This window comes from Lotus japonicus, chromosome 2 (assembly GCF_012489685.1).
Source record: "Lotus japonicus ecotype B-129 chromosome 2, LjGifu_v1.2".
NCBI lineage: Eukaryota > Viridiplantae > Streptophyta > Magnoliopsida > Fabales > Fabaceae > Lotus > Lotus japonicus.
Window position 1 is genome coordinate 86,835,360 of NC_080042.1, and position 13,912 is coordinate 86,849,271.

At 35.4% G+C, this 13,912-nt stretch overlaps 1 protein-coding gene across 1 annotated transcript; it reads right to left on the reverse strand.

Moving 5' to 3' along the window:
* Positions 1–6,868: 6,868 nt before the first annotated feature.
* Positions 6,869–7,925, reverse strand: LOC130740526 (osmotin-like protein). The gene has a single exon (XM_057593175.1). It carries the CDS (start codon positions 7,862–7,864, stop codon positions 7,103–7,105), a length of 762 nt encoding a protein of 253 aa, XP_057449158.1. The 5' UTR covers positions 7,865–7,925; the 3' UTR covers positions 6,869–7,102.
* Positions 7,926–13,912: the final 5,987 nt, after the last annotated feature.

Consider the following 13,912-nt stretch of genomic DNA (forward strand, 5'->3'; position numbering starts at 1 on the left):
TTCAACAAAATCAAAAGCAGACTATATAATTATATAGTACATTTTAACATTAATCTATGCATGTTAGAAAGAAAATCATATATATTATCTAAAATTTGGCATTTTAAAGTAAATTCCTATTAAGTGTAACAAATTATAACGCCTAATAAAACACCACAATTTGATATGCAATAAAGAAATGAATAATGAAACATAGAGGGCAAGGAAATTCCTGAGAGTTGTCGATTATGAATACTTTTAGTAAGTCGATTCCAAGAACAGTATATTTGACTTTTAAAAAAAAGTTAATTTAAAAAACAATCAAATCTTTGGTGTAAGTATCATTGTTGACTTTTTTTTATAAGCAAATATTATTTGTTAGTAATGTTATGTTAGTAAATTAATCTCTCCTCAGGATTCGAACCGTGAAACTTATTATGATTTTGATTGGTGAAAATAAGATGTGATATGTGAGAGATATAGTAATAAATGAGGGTGTACATGGAATAAATTGAGAAAAAAATGCATTGGGTTTGTAAAACAATTAACCAAAGTTTTGGAATTTAGACTAAAATTAATACAACAAAAGTTCAGGAACGGAGGGAGTATTAAAGTCAAGTAAAAGCTTGCCTTTAGTTTTCACCATGTTTGTCATTATATATTATATAGTCTCAAGGAGAAGTTGAGAAGCATAGAAAGAGATTTACCCAAACTTTAGGTTTCTATTTTCCTCACCAAGGTTCTCATTGGGAGGAAAAAGAATAATGTTAAAAAATAGAAAAATCCAATATTATTGCTAAGAGTCAGAATCTCATCATGATTACTTATTAAGCTTGTTGGAAAAGAATAATGTTAGAAAATAGAAAAATCTCATTATTGCTAGGAGTCAGAATTTCCTCATGATTACTTAGTAAACTTCTCGGAAAAGAATAATGTTCAAAAATTGGTTAGATATTAGTAAGAGTTATGTGAAATATTCTTGAAAAAAGAATAATAAATAATTTTATTTTCATCATGATTACTATATTGAATGAAAAATGAAAGTCATCTCCGTTTTATAGGTACAACAATTTCATATAAAAATCATCCTCCCGACGCCTCCCCAATAACAGACTCTCCTAACGGCTTGCTCCAATATCTCTATTACAATCAATCTTTGGTGAATACCAAACATCATTTCTTTGCTGGCAGGAAATGTAGGTTTGAAGAGCTGAGCTTTCTTAAAAACAAATTTTGTTACTTCTAGGCTAGAAATCATCACTCGAGAACAACACGTGGGACTTCAACATAGAGGCATACCTATAGAAAAAGGAATACACAATTATATGATCGCATCATCCAATAGCCTTTTAGTTGTAGTTATTCCCTTGAATGAAATTTTCGTGTTCATATTCAGCTCATGAATCTGAAAAGACCAAATGTTCGTTAAATTCAATAATCAGGCGTCAAAGAGAATTAATTAGAGAAAAAAAAAACAGATCTTTAGCTTTGCATAGAAACGATATTCGTAATTAATAAAAAGCATATTTATCATACATTTTATTAGGTGGAATTGCGTTCTAATATGAGATCGAATAATAAGAGCAGGTATGAAAATTGGAATAAATTGAACCCAAGGACAGTTCAAGAACGGTGGATGGCTAACTGTCTTCCAAACACCCCAACATCAATTGAAAGTTATGCTATCAAGCAGTATGATCATTTTCAAAGCAATCATAAATTCACAATCAAGGCAAGATATTTAGTCTCTGCTGTGGAAGCAAAGGAGAGTTGTGGATCAAATAAAGTGAATCAAGAAAGAAAACAGTACCAAGTTATCAATTCCATGAAGAGCATCGAATTAGAGAATTTTTATAGTGCACATATTATTTAAAGTATAACACCAGAACATCATGCAAGTGTATCCAACTCTATTTCTTAAATATTTTGTCAGAGAGCTGCGATGATAAAGGAAAGGATTTGAAAACTAAAAAAAATAATGAATTTTTTTTTTAAAAAAAAAGACTGTCCAAGCAGCACTCATAAATTAATCTAAATCAAACCATGAGCTTAAGCACAATTCCAGAAAAGTATAAAGCAAGGGCTAAATTTACATTAATAGAAACTGTACAGAGATATCTTCATCTTTATCAAAGGGTCATGCATAAAACCAGACATAATTATTATGTCTATAAATTGCAGGTGAAGCTTGCTTTTCTTCCCCTTCACTATTAGACTTGTTTTGGCTAGTCTCTTCAAATTTCAGTACTGAGTGGAAAACTCCAAGGAATGCTATGCTAACTATCAAAAAGAAAAATCAGCTTATGACTTATGAACATTGCACTTGGCATGCTTACTTAACTGACATGAGTTTAGAGGAAACACCTCACGAAATGCATTACATTCTTACTTTTCTAGCAACAAAGGCCCAAAGAAAGGATGTCCATAACAGACTGTATGTCAAACACTACCCAGAAAAACTAAATGATGCTCGAACTCAAAATTGGTACATCAAATACTCAATGCTCAAACTCAGTCACTGCTTCAACTGGTAAAAATGATATATCACACTTTAAAAACAATAAGGGGCAGCAACACTGCAAATAAGTAAAGCTATCTTTATCCAAGAGACTTCCACTAAACCATGGAAAAAGCAATTTCAGGGCAGGTCACATGTCAGAGAAGGGCATACCTATTCTTATAAGTTGCTGATATATTGGTTAATGTGATGATTCAGGTGGTATATTGCATTCTTCAAATACTTGCTCAAACAAATGGGGGGATAGATCAGATCCATCAAACCAAAGTTGAATAAAAGCAGGAGCGATAAATGAACTTGAACTATATGGACAGGTGATTAGTACTCACTTCAAGAACTCGTGAAGGGAGACCACCAAACAATAAAAGAAAGTGATTTGATATATGTGTTTGAGTAGTAGACAAAATCCAACCTCAGTAAAACTGAAATACCGAATAATAAGAGTTAGAATATCTGTAAGACTTGCAATGACAAATGACACAAATTTTTTTCTCAATTCAAACTTATACATGATAGTCTTCATCAAGGAAGCATGAATTGTGTGTCTTTGAAAAACTTAAACCATTGTATAAGCTGCATCTGAAATAAGAGATAATAATCAAAAGTACTTGAGAAGAGAAAAGTATTGGAGTACAGAAAACCCATACCTGAATCGAGAAGGTCATTAGAAACAGAATAGCGTGTCAGAATCGCGTGCTCGTAATGAAACGGAGAAGGGGGCGGCGATTTGGAAACGGTGATAGGGATCGGATGAAGGCGGAGAGGAGAAGGCGGCGATGAGAGAATGAGATTGATGAGCGATAAGGCGAGATCGTTGAGAGAGAACATTTTTTAGAGAGAGAGCGCTGGAACTTGAAACTTGAAATTTGAAATCACACAGTGAGAGAGAAACGTGAAACTTGAAATTTTGAGAAAGAAAGAGAAAATGGAAAAAAATTAAAAATGATGAAAAAATGCCACGTGGATCATGATGAAGAATAGGTATTGAAATGCCACCTGGAATAGTGGGACCCTGAACAATTCCTATTTCTATATATTATGGATGTGATGAGTTAAAGAAGGAGTGCCTTAGAAACTATTTACCTTATATCCTTTCCTAAGTTTTTGTATTTTAAATTTGACTTTTTTTTAAATACACCACCTTAATCCTTAAGTAATATTTTTTCCTGCAAGAAACGAGACAAACATTTTGGTTTGGGCATAAAATGGCAGAAGCGCGTCGCGTGAAAAGAAAGTCATTACTTATGACCGTAAACGACATTTGTTTTGGGCATAAAACGACAGAGGATTAACAGAAGCGCGTCGCGTGAAAAGAAAGCACGCAAGAAGTGTGTTGCGTGAAAAGAAAGTCTCTACTCTACTTATGACTATAAATGGCATGTACAGTCAATGCTTCCCTTTCCAAAACCCACACAAAATCTGTCTTTACTCTTCCTCACTCACTCATAGCAGTGCAGTGCTTCTCCGACGACCACCGAGAATCGAGAGGATTATTGCGGTGGGTTCATTGCTTCCACCGGTGGCATCTCATTGTCTTTCTCACTCTGAATCGCTCTACCTCTCTACTCCTCGCTCGCCTCGCAATGCCCAAGAATGAAATCCCTAAAACATGTTGATCGCTGCTTTCACTTATCTCTCTGTTTCAATCGAGTCAGGGGCTAATGCTGCTCAATCCCAACCCTAACATTAGGGTTCTCGGTCTGATTCACAATTTCCCACCTGATATTCAGTGATGGGTTTCTTGATTTGATAGGAAAGGATCAAAAGATTGGGAGCGACAACATTGTTCTGTCACCTCGCAAGGGTATGTATAATGTTGCCTCTTCACTTTTCAACACTCTTTATTCCATTACTTCAAGATTCATCCCCAGTTTCTTCTCACTGAGGGCATCTGATAGGGAATCAATAGTTGCAGAATAGCAAGTGCAAGTATCAAGTACGTATTTACATGAGAGGTCAAAGTAGTTATAATAGTGGCATGAAAAGGGTAGATTCAATCAAGAATTCAAAACCAGTTATAAAATGTAGTTGCATTACTATTAAAACCTTGAAATAAATTGTAGCAACAATTACCACCCAAAAACCCCAACTTTACGGCTTCCACGACCATAATCTCTCAATTTTGTTTTTTGTCCATACAAATTTCATATTCTCAAATCTCAACACAAATTAAAAAGCAATTATGAAAACAAAAAAGAATGTGACCGGGGGAAATCCGACCAAACTTATCAGGAAGGGTAAGGAGAGAGGAGAACAGTAGGAGTGTGGAGAACGTCGAGCCGAGGACGAGGGAGGAGCGGTCTAGAGCAGAGAGAGTTAGTCCAGGAGGGTTCCTGCAAGGCACTCCGAAGCTTAAGTCAGTTCAGGTGGTTAGGTGCTAGAGCTTGGAGTAGAGTTAAGAAAAGATAAGTTACCTTGGCCCCCAGCTGCAAAGGGCCTTTTATATCAGCCAGAGAGATCAAGATATCTCTCAGGATAAGCAATGAGAACCTAGAATCAGGGCAGTTCTCCTTCGTTAGATTAGTCTGCAGCTCCTGCAGGTTCGAGGGATCTTATGGCTCAGGTGTCCTAGTAACTACTGACTAGACCTCGAGCCTAAACCCTAATCCTTAGCCCTAGGGTGTAGGGTCAGTGATGTGATGTTTGAGTTGATTCGAACCTCATTCCCCGTCGTGGTAAGTCGTGAGCATCCTCATCATAACTGCGGGGGTCGGTTGCGCGATCGTCTTGTCCCGTGGTCGAGTGACTCCTAAACGTTCGTCCTGGTAAAGGATGATCGTTCGGAAACTGCGGTCGGGTTGGGCCTATTTTCGGCCTCAATATCGTGGTCGGGTGCTTCATGGCAGTTGTCCGCTTGGGCATATGGGGGTGGTCGGATATTTTCCCGACTCCCAGAACAGTAGTCCCCAACTTCTGGTCCACTGAAGTAGTGGAGCGTGAACTAATAAGGTGCTCGTCCTTTGTCAGTCAGCAGGGGGCTAAGTCGTTTTCCCGACTCCCAAAACAGAATGAAACTTAAAAAATAAAATAAAAAAAGAGAAAGGAGAATTTCCATATCTTGATTCGAAGATCCACCTTACATTCATAGTTGATAACGTAAGCCACCGTCGGGAACCGTGCCTCTGATTCCGGTACACCTCACTCGAATCCCCAACTGCTTCCTCTTCAGCCACTCCTCCATCTTCATCCACACCTTGGTATCCATCTGAATTGTCACCGGGAACCTCTTCCTCCCCTCCAGCCCTGATCTGAGACTACTCAGCGACTTCGTGTCTAGATCCTGCTACCTGGAAAGTACTGTGCGGAGGCTCGTCTGGTTATTCTTGGCGGACCCGAAGCCGTGAGCGACCCGTTGCCGATTTGCACGGAATCGGAGAATGCGATGATGACAAAGGGCTCCTAGAGGAGGTGGTTGCTGGGATTCTTCGCGATGAGGGTGAGGTTGAAGAGCACGGTGAGGTGCGACAGCGAGTCGGCGGAGGTCGTGAGGTTGCTGAGATTTTGCAAAGGGTCGTGTGGTGGTCATTGGGACAGAAGGGGAGAAGATGTTGGTGGCATGAAAAGGAAATTGAAAAAAAATAAAGGTATTGTTGTAATTAAAAATGTCTCACCGCAGAGGCAACCATATTTTTAGCATTGCAGTGAGGGTTTTGACGATTAGGAACATTTCTCAAACCAAGTGAGAAAATGCCAATACCTCTGCGATTTGCCAAGTTATTGGGTAACTAAAATTGAATAGTCACAACTCAAGCGGTGTTGATGCAGTTTTAGTTTGAGGTAAAATAATTCAGCCATTAATAAATACTACAATGGTTGTAAAGCATGTTGGAGAAGGACAACGAAGAACAATGTATGTGACTGTGTTGTGATGATTTTGTATTTTTTTTTTCGTGCAAGTTAAAAGGTTTTTTGATATTTGACTATATGTGAATATAACATCATGAGTTAACGTTAACTTCATGTGCGTTTTTTTTGGAAGGGTTCCATTGGAAATAATTTTTCAGCCAAGCTAATTCAAATAAAACATTGGATTTAGCATAAGACACATTCATCCCTAGACCCTAATCCTTCATATCATTTTCAAAAACAAAGTTGGTAAGCTTATTCCCCGATCTTATCTTTAAATTACTCACATTTTTAACTAAGCGACAACAAACTTACCAAAATCAATTGTATTGAATTTTGTGAAAAGTAAATAAAAAGTTGAGCCAACACGTGACAAGCGCGGTACAGCTCTCAGCAAACACAAACAATCGAATTTTCGAAGTACGAGCCTAAACAAGAGGTGCATTGGTCCTTTTTCCTCCATGACCACTTCCAGAACTCAATAACATTGCACTAAAATACAAAACATATGCAAACACACACACATTGATTAAAACTTGGATCGAAAATCTTAAACCACAAATCAAAACTACTAGTACAACATTCAAACACTTAACAAATCACAAACCACAATACAAACTAAACTACAGATAATAAACTAAAATTACAATACGAAAATCAAACCTAGCTAGCTTCTTAAACCACACTGCTTTTATTTGAATAATAACCAGAAATAGAAGGAAATGGGTCGCTAAACAGTGACCCAAACCTTGTCCTTTTTCAATGGCAGAAGATAACCTTAAGCTCACGCGGTGAAGAACACTCGTGCGTCAGTGAAGGAGTATCGTGTGCGAACGTGAACGTAGCAGGACACGCGTGCTTGAAGAACGTTGAGTAAACCGATGGCTTGCACGTTTGCGCGTTGTTGAAGTGATTCCTGCAGCAAAGCTCATCGGAGTGGAAAGCTTCGCAACCGCTCTTACACGCCACAACAGGGCCGTGAACCGCCGGCACACGGTGGTGGAGGACCGGTGGACACGTGGCGAGCAGATCGGAGCGGCAACCGACAACAGGGCAAACACCTTTGCCTTCGTGAGGGGTTACAGTCATGGGGACGTTGAAGCCGTCGACGAGGCTGACGGAGTAGGAGGAGAAGTCGGCGTTGCCGTGGTGCATGTCGAACTGGGCTAGGGTGGCTGGGGCGGAACCGCCGGCGCCGGCGCACTGGAGACGGCCGCCGCAGTCGCCGGATGCGCAGGTGAAGCGGTTGCCGGCGGCGTAGGTGCAGCCGGTGCGGGCCCAGACGCGGCCGGACCAGTGAGTGTCTGGGACGGGGATGGAGAGGTGGGTGAAGGGGTTGAGGACGAAGCCGCCGCCGGCGAGGACTGGGTGGCCGGCGTTGGGCTGGATGCCGGGCCAGACGGTGTATTTGCAGTTGTTGACGAGGGTTAGGAAGAGGGCATGTGAAGGTGTGAGGTGGGTGGTGATGGTGAGAATGAGGAAGCAGGATATGAGAAGTGAAGAAGGAGGAGCCATTGGCATTGTTGCTGCTAGCTCTTTGCTTTTGGGACTTTGATGTGTTGTGTGATGAATATTGGTATGAGTGTTATTTATAGGTAAGATAATACATTTTGAGTATTCTAGAGCAAAATAAAGGATCATCATGGTCCATGGAGATGGGTAAAGTTGTCTAATACTAATGGCATGGTCAGGAAAACTCTTTTCTCTAGGTGGTGGAAGTTTGTTTTGGTGTTAAGCTGAAACATATATGTGAATTGAATAATGTTTAATTCACATACCAATTTCACCTTCACCTTATGAGGTTAAGTAGAAATTAGAGAGAAATGAATGATATGATTTGTGATGTGATAGGAAATGCAGTGTGAGATAGGAAGAAAAATAGGTGAAAATGAGATGGAAGAGAAAGTGAGGTGTGTATATATCATTACCCATATGAATTTCATCTATCTTAATAAAAATTGGTGGAGAAAACTCATTTTCAGTTTTTGTTAACTTTGTGCCAACTTGATTGAAATTTTGTTTCTTTCAATTTGAATATGCCTAAAATGCACTTTTAAACCTTAAGTGATGCTTTTGCTTTCAATTTAGTTTTATTCAAATCAGTTTTCTCAAACAAGTAGTCCATTGCTTTTACGCCATAATTTCACTTTCTGGTAGTTTTATTTATATGACATTTTTTAAAATTAATATTTTTATAAAAGTATTCAAACATAAATTATTATATTAAATGAAATCCACTTTAACTAAACTAAATGTATTTTGCAAACGAATTTAATTGGTAAAATTTAGTCTAAATACATTTTTAATTTATGTTTATTTTCACGTTAAAGTTGATGTAAATGTGGTCCCACATATTTTAATACATCATTTAAAATTGAATTTTGTCTTCTTGAAGAGAAGTGAAATTTTGAATTTAATTTCTCATCATTAATAATGAGGGGTACAATTACGTAATTATTAAGTTAATTTCATGTGAATAATGAATAAGAAAATGTAGATAATTAGAAGGTGTTAGAAGAATATTGTATTTCTCTTTAATTGGGGAAACTCGTTTGGGTAAATCTTTCAATGTCATGAACAGCTTTGTTTTACTTTTCTCTGTGTGCCTTTCTATGACTGGATTACCCTTTCTCTGAGCATTTTAATAGCAAAAGTATTGTTTTTAGGCGGTAATAAAAGGTTGAATAAATACTATAGGCCAGGGTAATAGGTGCAAAGGCAGAGAAGGACTACTTTATTTTGTACATTTTTGTCCTTTCATTGAATTCTGAAAAGTTGGTCTGAAACCACGGACAAGACTCCTCAATGCTGCTCAGTGGTGATTCATGAGGTGAACTAGACCGAGGGATGCTAAAACGTATCATCCAATATTCCTCCTATATTCCAATTTCCAAGTTAATTACTTAAATAAAAGGCAATTAATGTATTTGGTAATTAAAAATTAACAGCTTTTATATATTCAGACTTTGCTTCTCTTTTTTATCTAATTTTTACTCTCTTTGTTTCAATCACATTTCAGTGGAGTTAAGATGAGTGTGAAACCACTTTAAAAAAAAGATGATTATGAAGCCATCTTTTTCAAATTTAAACTCGTATTATTGGGTGCGATACTTTTGAAAAGGTCTATAGTTGCTATAAGGAACCATAATTCCATAAATGTGGTCCCGAAAACCATTATATACGTACACGTCCATGCTTCATATGCACTAGTATTATACCTGTTTGTCCGTGCGATGCACGGATAAATTGTTGATGCATGAGACTGTTAATTATAATTATTAAGTATTTTATATATGTGAACGATTTAATGTTGTATTAACTAAGATGTCTACCTTTAATCAGTTAAACACTTAAGTGTCAAATATAGAATGATGTATTTACTGAGACATACAATTTCAATTAGTCAAACACTTATATGTCATTATTATATTATGTTTATGTTGAAATGTTTTATCATTTATATATATATATATATATATATATGAATTAGATGAGTTTCAAATGTTAACTGTGTTTGACACCCTGTCGATGTGTTCTTTGGCGCAAACCCAATGAGAGTTTTTTATACTGTAACTTAAATGTAAATAAGGTTAAATATGTTTCGAGCCCCTCTAAAATTAGGGTGTTTTAGTTTCTATCAAAGTAGGTTATAAAGAAAGTAGATCAATAATATGGAGAAAAAAAAATGACATAAATTGAATTGATATTCTTTTAAATGAGGGTGATTTAGGGACATTGTTATGAATTTACTGTTATAAACTAATCCTATTAACCTTTCTTGAAGGTTATAAAATTAAGTCAATATGATTTATAAAATGGAAGAGATGAATTTAATCCTTTTAGAAAAAACCAAATAACATTGTAAATGGTCTATGTTAAAAACCTTTGATGTTACCCATGCGATGCATGGGAAATATATTCAACAATTCGTTCAGACTAATTTTGAGATAAACATATTGATGTCATATTAAATAAATTAACAGTCATTTTTATCTACCACTGATGGCATTTTCTGTTTATTATAGATGACATTGTACCCTTACTTTAAGAGTAATATTTATCATAGGTATTTCACTCAATAATTTTACAGATTTTGAATTTGACAAATTCAACAAATTAATTAACCAACGCTTCGCAGTTTGGCCACATTGTTTTTGTCTTCAAGGAACTTGTTCACAGTTTTGAATCATAAATTTAAGGAAAACAAATTCACTTGAGGGTAAACATGGTGCTATAAATCTTTCGTTTATGCATGAGGTGTAGGGAGGGACCGAACCCAATATGTGAATCCATTGTAGGAAGTCTCTTACTCAAGATAGAATAAACGGCAAGGGAAGACATTCGCATGACGAACAATTGATTATCCACATATTTGAGATTTTTCTAAATTCGCTGAATAAATAGGAATATCTATTATTTTCTTCGAAAATAATATAGCAATATGTATACCAATCATAAAAAAAAAACCATCAATAAGATGTTTTGTAATGCATGAAAATATAAATAATATTTTTTCATTATACAAATAACAAATATAGCATGAAAACTTTGTGATGCGTGGTCAGGTTTTTTTTCTTTTGAATTTGAAATTTAGATTAATATATAGCAAAATAAAAAACATGAACTTTTACAATTATAATTATATTATAAAATTTTAACTTACTATTATATAATAAATTTAGTTCTTGTTATATATTTTATATAATGTTTTAATGTAGTGCATGATATATCACGTATCACATCTCATATTTTCTTTCTCTTTTATTTCTATCCCCCACTACCACTTTTATTCTCTTGGTAAAGTAATTAAAAAACCAAACTACATAATTCATTTAGGAGCCGAAAGTATAAAGAATATATTACTGTCCTTAAAAGACTGCATCAGTTTCATACACCCATCACACATAACTCATCACACATAACTTCACATTCAATAATACAATAAATTGAGGTGTTTAAAGGAACTTTACGAAAGAGTATATTTAATTCTATCTTATTAACTGTATATTTAGTCTTATGATGGTAAATGTTTTGCTTCTAGTTTTTGTAAGCTATCAACATGTTAGTAGGTGATATCAATTTTATTGAACATAATTTTAGACTAAATTTTTAATGTAATAAAGGTGCATATAAGTAATTTTTGGTTCCATATAGCTGATCTTAAATGTTGCAAAATAATAAATCAATCTCTCATTATTATGAAGCTTCAGAAATATGAATTTCTTATGGCCTATTGTCCTCCAATGCTATGATTTTCATTCATTTAAAGCCTTACTGATGTTTAGGTGAATCCATGGTACATGGTAAACCTTCACAAAATTCAATTCATAAATTACACATACACTGAAAATGTTTCCAAGGTTGCATTCTTAGGTATTGAAAGTTAGACATTCACCAACTGCAAAAAGACTTCGTGGAATAGATTGATCACCTTCATTGGTTATGTCAATACCATTGTCAACGATGGACAACATTTGGTTGGCCCTTTCAAGCACTAATATGATATAAATCTTTGGTCTTTTCATTCATTCTTGTGGTAATGGCGCTAACATAGAATTTAATTTAAAGTCAATAAAAAATGCTAATCAAACTCCTAAATCCCAACACAGGGAAATAAAACAATAAATAATGTAATTCACAATTTGAAGAGAGAAAAAAATGGTGGAGGGTGAAAGGCTTAGATTAAAGGCATCATTGATGAGTTGGAAAATAGGCTTCTTCCTCCAAGCACATGAACACATGAGACACGCCTCTTTTCCTTGTCACATTGACAATCAATCAAAACATACTCATAACTACTGCACTAATAACCCCTTCACTTCTCCTTTGCTAAGAAGTGAAATGTACTAATTGATCATATACCAATTGCTGATAATATGCCAATATATAGTCACATGATAACATGAGTAAAGGATCTCAAAATTAACTTAGGAAAAGTGAAAATCAAAACAAAAATGAAGTTATATTTGACAACCACTCTATCCAGTATCGGCCGGGCAACAATAGTTAGAATCTTTATGAGTACTTGAAGTAAACAAATTTATTCCTATATCAGCTTAAGAAAATTTGTAGTATGAAACAACATAACCACATAAGGAATCCACTCTTTTCAAAGGACTTGCATGTAAAAGTTGAACCTCTTTAATAAAGAGCTATCCACCAAAGTCTCACCTTGCAGTCTTAGCCTAAAGAGTATGGCAAAAGTATAACCAAAATCTCCTCTAGCAATCTTAGCCTGAAGAGAATGGCAGAAGTATAAGGTCCACATCAAGAATAAGTTAGCAAAGAAAGTTTTGCAAACAGTACCCATAAGATATAACAAAAACAAATTAAAACTAAAGAAGTATATCTGTACAATATGTGCTAAAACACCTCTGAAAAGAAAAATCAAAAGAAAGAGGGACTAACAAGTGAATAAAAAAGCAATTAAGTTTTCCATTGTTTCACTTTGATCAAGAAGTGAAAGACCCTCAAAGAAACCATGGGCAAGAGAAACAATTTATTCATCATACTAATAGTCTAAGTTTATCATTGACTTATACGGTCCACCAATGATGTTAAGGAAAAGCAAATTAGAAATAAAAATCATGATAGAATTTTCTATCCAAAACGAAATTGAAAGAGAGGCAAAACATACCAGAATGAGGACACTTCATATCCATTCACAGGTCCAGCCATAAAAGACATGAGTATCACTAAACAGAGGTAAGACGCAAGATAAATTGATATTAGTATCTATGACAAAAGAACTAACGCAGTTGCAGGATGGGAAGAACAACAAAAAAATGACATTATTTATACAGATACTAAAGGGAGAAACCCATTACTCTATGAGCAGTAGGACATCATGTTAATATTAATAGGGTAACTATTTGTACAATCAATGAACTTCAGGATTTTATTGGGAATGTGAGGAATTAGATAAAGGCATATAGCAGGTGCATTTACAGTACTGAATCTGCCTACTGAACATAACTGATATAGGTATATACCACTTAATAACTACCAACTGACAACTGTAAAACTAACTTTTAACAAACTTATTAAAACAATAAGTAATAGCTTCCCTTCAAACACATCCTTTTGTCCCCCTGAACATACTTCACTTCTTTAGACCGAAAAATTTATAGTCATTAGTTGAAAATAATAATAATAATCAAAGAGTAAAACTTTTGGAACATATTAACTTAAGTGAAACAGCTGAAAAGCCATAAGATAACTCAAGATTTGTGAAAGAACAGAATTAAAATCAATGCAAGCCCAAAAAAATTGATTAGTTGACTTGACTCACTATTCCATCCCTGTGGCTTTCCTCATAGCTCTTTGGGAACAACTCTTAAGGAGTATATTTCAACTCTGCATAGCATAATATATGAAAATCAGCTAATGCCATAAACAGAAAACGTTGATAAATAAATGGAAAAATGTAAATTACAGAAAAAGCCATGATACGTGCATACATTCCCAATAAAGCTTCTGGTTTATCAATATCAGCAGCATCAAGAACCTTGAGGGCATCTCAAACCCGTTTATTAGATAAGAACAATTCATCAAGTCTAAAGATTTGGA